Source organism: Primulina huaijiensis, chromosome 7, assembly GCF_012295235.1.
Source record: "Primulina huaijiensis isolate GDHJ02 chromosome 7, ASM1229523v2, whole genome shotgun sequence".
Classification (NCBI taxonomy): Eukaryota; Viridiplantae; Streptophyta; class Magnoliopsida; order Lamiales; family Gesneriaceae; genus Primulina; species Primulina huaijiensis.
Window position 1 is genome coordinate 17,064,985 of NC_133312.1, and position 5,334 is coordinate 17,070,318.

Consider the following 5,334-nt stretch of genomic DNA (forward strand, 5'->3'; position numbering starts at 1 on the left):
TATATAAAAAATATTTTTTTATGAGTCGGATCGAATAAGATATGTATTTCATAAAATTTATCTGTCTGACGGTCTCATAGGAATTTTTTTTGAAAAAGGTAGTTTTTGTACTTTGTAAACTCAAACCCGTTATAAATATATTGGGTTTGGAACAGGGCAGTATATTTTACTCGAGAGTAGGTCTCTTGTGAGACGGTTTCACGAATCTTTATTTGTGAAACGGGTCAACTCTACCGATATTCACAATAAAAAGTAATACTCTTAGCATAAAAAGTAATATTTTTTCATGGATTACCCAAATAAGAGATCCGTCTCACAAATTATGACCCGTAAGACCGTCTCACACAAGTTTTTGCCTTTACTCGATCAGACAATTCAAATAGCTAATTTTTTAATGTTTTATTTTAATTTATCAATAAAATTATAAATTTAATTAATATTAAATTGTTTCTTTTTTAGTTATAAATTTAATTAATATTATAATTTAATGGTCAGCATTTTGTGAAAATTTTTAAAAACAAAAAATCTTTTAAAAACAAAAAATCTTGTATAAAATCAACTATATTTTAAAATCCGATGAATTTAAAAATCAGGAGTTCAATTTTCTAGTGTTTTATGTTTGATTTTAAAAAACAATATTTAAAAAAAATGTTGATTTTATATGAGAGTTTTTTCATTTTTTAAATAACAAAATACTACTAAAATTATCCTTATTTCCTCTAAAAAAAAATTACCACATATCTATACTATATGTTTTTATAATTCAAAAAAATGGATAAAATTAAGAAATATTGTAGTATTTTAATTTTTTAAAAAAGGATGATATTTGTTATATCTTGTTTTTTATACACATATAAATAAATTTGAGATGAAGATCATTGAACCCTAATATTTCCCGCAGTTTTCATCATTAACCGGCGCTGCGGCTTCTCCTCCGCATTGTCACCTTGTGAATTTTTTTTTGATTCGGACAGAGTTCCAATTTACCTTGGAATTATTGTTGAGGATGGGGAGAATGTATCGGAGAATGACCTTGTACAGGGGCTCAACAAAACAAAAGCTGGGAGAGAGTTTTGGATTGACAGAAGATGATGGAAGAAGGAAAACGCACATTGCTGAATTCGATGATGCTTCTAGCACTGAAAATGCCCAACTGGGAATTTCATCAGCATCTGTGGACAGTGGGTCTGTTCTTTCAGGAATCCCATTACTTGCTCGTAGCAGAGAGCCCGGACCCGGAGTTATCTTTGTTTTCGAGAAGGCTTCTTTGGTACTGGCGAAATTAAAAAATGTACGCAATTAATCTTTTTCAAAGTGCTTGATGGCCGAGTGTTCTTTTGTTTTGTACTCAAGTATATTGATCTGTTCTTTACCGTTGTTTCAGAGCTATCAGATAATTAATCCGGATGAGCATGTTACTTTTATGAAGAAACACAACTTAAATCGAAGTGATTATAGACCTGATATCATTCATGAGGTAAATTGCTAATCCATATTTCAAGCTAATCTAATACACAACTAATATTTTGTGTGACTCGTATGTTTGTATTGAACTTAAACAGGTTCTTGTTCGTCTCTTGGACAGCCGTCTTAATTTGTGTGGTGGAATACAAGCTGTGTATGTTAAAACCATTCAAGGGCATCTTATCAAAATTGAACCCAATTTATGTGTTCCAAGAACGTTGAAGGGATTTTGTGCCATGATGTGTGAGTTTTATTAAGCAAACTCTTCTATGTATTTTGGTCTAGAGCTGTTTTTGTGTTTGCATTAGTTTTCATCGCCCCTTTCTTTCTATATATACTTGGCAGCCCAGTTGTTTCAGAATTTGAGCATCAAAGGTTCAGGTAGAAGTAAGTGTCGAAAGCTATTACAGATGGTCAAAAACCCTGTGACCATGCACCTACCAGTTGGTTCACAGAAAATAGGTGAACAATAAAATGCAATTGGTCCAACTGATTTAATTTATCCACCAATGTTACGATGACAAAACATATAATGCTATGTCAGGGCTTTCCTCAACTTCTTCAAAAGCTGTGAACTTATTGAAGTATTTTGATAGCATTTGCAATGACCACCCTCTAGTTTTTGTGGTATGGTTTACACACTTTTGGGAAATTGAATTTTTGTGACTTGGCCTTCTTAGTTTACAGAGCTCTCATATCTGAACTTTGAAATTTTTCTTAGATTGGTGCAATGGCTCATGGGAAGATTGATAATGAGTATACAGATGATTTTATAGCAGGTAGTTTCTTGCCTAATGTAACGTGCTTTGATTATTATATATTGCAATGGTACACATTTAGTTTCTTTCCTAATATATTGAGGATCAATTATTTATTCATGTGTGGGTACACATTTAGTTTCTTGCCTAATCTACGACCTTCGATTATTTTATTTTGCGTAGGTATACCTTTAGTTTCCTGCCTAATGTAACGACCTTCCATTATTTTATCTTGCATGGGTACACGTTTATGCAGATTGAGTGTAGTGTTTTGTAACTGGTATTATAGACTATCACGAGTCATGACCAGTAACAATCAAGAACCCTGAAATTTCTGGCACACGTCTTTAGGGATCCTATCACGAAACACTATGGTCTCACAAGCATCAAGATTTATTTTAGGACAAAGCATTGTTTTTCAATGTTTATTCCCTAAAGTTGGTCTATGCTGGCTATAAACGATGCTAATTGAACATTACTTCATGCAATTCAGAAGGTCTTCAACTATGATTTCCATCTACAAGACCCGTTTTATTCTCTTTCTCCTACCCTCGTGGTTCCTTTTGGTTACATTTGGATTAGTGGATTTGACCCAATGGATTTCAAATCCATTGCTTTGTTTGGGTACATCAATTTGATAATCAAATCCATTGCTTTGTTTGGGTTCATCATTTGACAATGAATTTTAATTTCTAAACTAGTTATTTTTTGAATCATTGTAGAGAATTTCATGCTCATCTCAATGTGGAGTCATTTCAAAGTCTTCTATCAACTACTTACTCGAATCCAAATCTTCCAAGCCAAATGCAATAATCAATTGGGCTTGCTCTTGAAAATCATATGTATAAAGATGATTTTTTCATGGCTTTCTTTCTTAACAAACGAGACCTGGCCAAACGAGATCAAGAAGTTATTTTTATTTTACTTAAAGGCAGCCATCATAATTTAGGGTGCAATTGAATAGAGTCAAGCTCCAATAGCACCCTATTTTAACTTGACAAGGCAAAAAATAGTATGAATTCAAGCTCTATCAAATAATGTTGATGGAGCTCAAGCAATTCTCAAGTTGCTAGAGCTTGATGTCACAAGCATTCTCCAATTTGTGTATTCTGCACATGTAAAATTCCCTTGACAATAGAATCATGTGGAATAATTGAGTAGGATTATCTATCTTAAGCGTCATAGTTATTTAAGACTCAAGGGCCTCGTTGAACCTATGGTGAAAGGTGCTACTTGAGGCTCGTGTCTCATCGAAGTAAGTCATGCTAGGCACAAATTGTAGATTAAAATATGCAAAACGAAATTAATTAAAATATTATATAAAAATATATTTCACAGACTATTAAATAATTTAAATTAAAATTCGTTAGTAAATATATAGTGTAATTAAAAATAAACTTTATCTAAGTTAGCCAATCCTTCGTCTTCCTTAACTGCATCATGATCAACTACATAAGTTTCTTATTTGTATCCTTTTGTATCTTAATCGGTTTCATCAAGATGGATACTTTTCTCTTCATCATTAAGATGACAGGTAGTAGATCTTATCTTAGTTTCCTTTGTTGTAGTTGTCATGACTCATTTTGAAGAAGACGAATCTCGAGGTCTAAAACCATAAGCATGTTTACCAGCCCCATAAGCTCATGTAACTTCACTCCAAAGTCCAATTGTCATCATCAAATATGAAATTATTTTCTTCATCACTATTATCATTCAATCCCCCAATCAGCCATGCATTGCTATCATCTATCTCATCTAAAGAAATTATATTAATGGTGTCATATCGACACTCCAAAGCGTTGTTATAATTTGTATAAACTCAATTATTCAATTTTTTTTTTGCTCTATTCTTTTTTTCTTTTGGAATGAAGCTACACACGATTGACAAAAATTTACTTTAATTTGAATTGAATATTATTATATGAAATTTAACATACCTGTACTTGTAAGTTCAAATACTTGAACTTTCAAATAGTTGTATATCTGTGACTTCATTCCAAAAGATAAAATAGCTTGCATCAAAAGAGATTCATTGATTTGGTTTATTTTAAGTCTAATAGGGCTTTAAGCCGTCTGTAGGAGATGCATGGTATTTTCAATCCTATTTCTTTGGATGAGATAAATTATAGCAATGAATGGTTAATTGGGGGCGCATGAATGATAACAATGATGAAAAAAGTGATCTTGTATTTGGCGATGACAATTGGATTTAGAATGAGGTTGCACAGGCTTCTTGGGCCCGGTGAAAATGCTTATGATTTAGATCTCAAGGTTTGTCGGTCACATATAGTAAAAAGACACAACTAAGAAAAATCTATCAAGCTTCATCTTATTGATGAAGATGAAGAAATCAATCTTTATGAAAGCATACATAATTAGGGGTGGTGGGCATGAAGTGGTTGACAATGCATTTTATGACAATGCATTTTATGGTTTTTTTTTTCTTGTGTTTGCAGTATCTCGACTTCCTTTAAGCGCTGGTCTTTGTGTGAGACGTATATGTAATGCATTGGAGGGACAACTGAAGATTTTCTAAGGTATATATGTACAAGTCATGTTCCTCATGCATGAAACTAATATGCTTAAGCAGGTTAAGCACAAGTCAGGTGAGGAAATTTTGTTTAATTTGTTTTCTAATGCGATGGAAGACGGACATATGTAGGTATAGGTTAAATGGTGCTTTCTTCTGAAATATATTGTCATATATTTGAGAACACGAAATTATTATTTCAAAATTGATACCATTATTTATGTGAAATTATATTCAATTCTGTTTCCAGAAAAATTAGAACTTGTATAATTCGTATTCTCTTGCATTGTGTTCGGTTTGGAAAATTTGGATTTAATGAAAGGATTAAAGCTGGGCACTTTTTTTCATCCGGGCTCTGAAGAAACGAGTGGTGGTGGTTTGTTTTTCGCTTGCAAGCACACAATATCAAATTTTAATATGTGATGAGTAAAGTATCGTTCTCATGAGAAATGAAGTATTCAGAAATATATCAAGCAGTGTAATTAAAACAGTCTTTAACTTTATCTAAAATTTCAAAGAGGAGTTTGGATCCACTAATGAAAATCAAACTAAAATTATGCATGCTTTAAAATTGAGAATTAA

General features: G+C 32.2%; 1 protein-coding gene across 2 annotated transcripts; it reads left to right on the plus strand.

The window, feature by feature from the left end:
- Positions 1-942: 942 nt before the first annotated feature.
- On the plus strand, positions 943-5,099 carry LOC140981805 (uncharacterized). Of its 2 annotated transcripts, XM_073448275.1 has the most exons (7): positions 945-1,291; positions 1,385-1,477; positions 1,563-1,707; positions 1,810-1,926; positions 2,009-2,091; positions 2,186-2,243; positions 4,679-5,099. In XM_073448275.1, exons 1-7 carry the CDS (start codon positions 1,007-1,009, stop codon positions 4,756-4,758), a joined length of 861 nt encoding a protein of 286 aa, XP_073304376.1. In that variant the 5' UTR covers positions 945-1,006; the 3' UTR covers positions 4,759-5,099. The 2 variants fall into 2 exon arrangements, with proteins under 2 accessions (XP_073304375.1, XP_073304376.1); XM_073448274.1 differs by lacking the exon at positions 4,679-5,099 and having other exon boundaries at positions 943-1,291; positions 2,186-2,758.
- Positions 5,100-5,334: the final 235 nt, after the last annotated feature.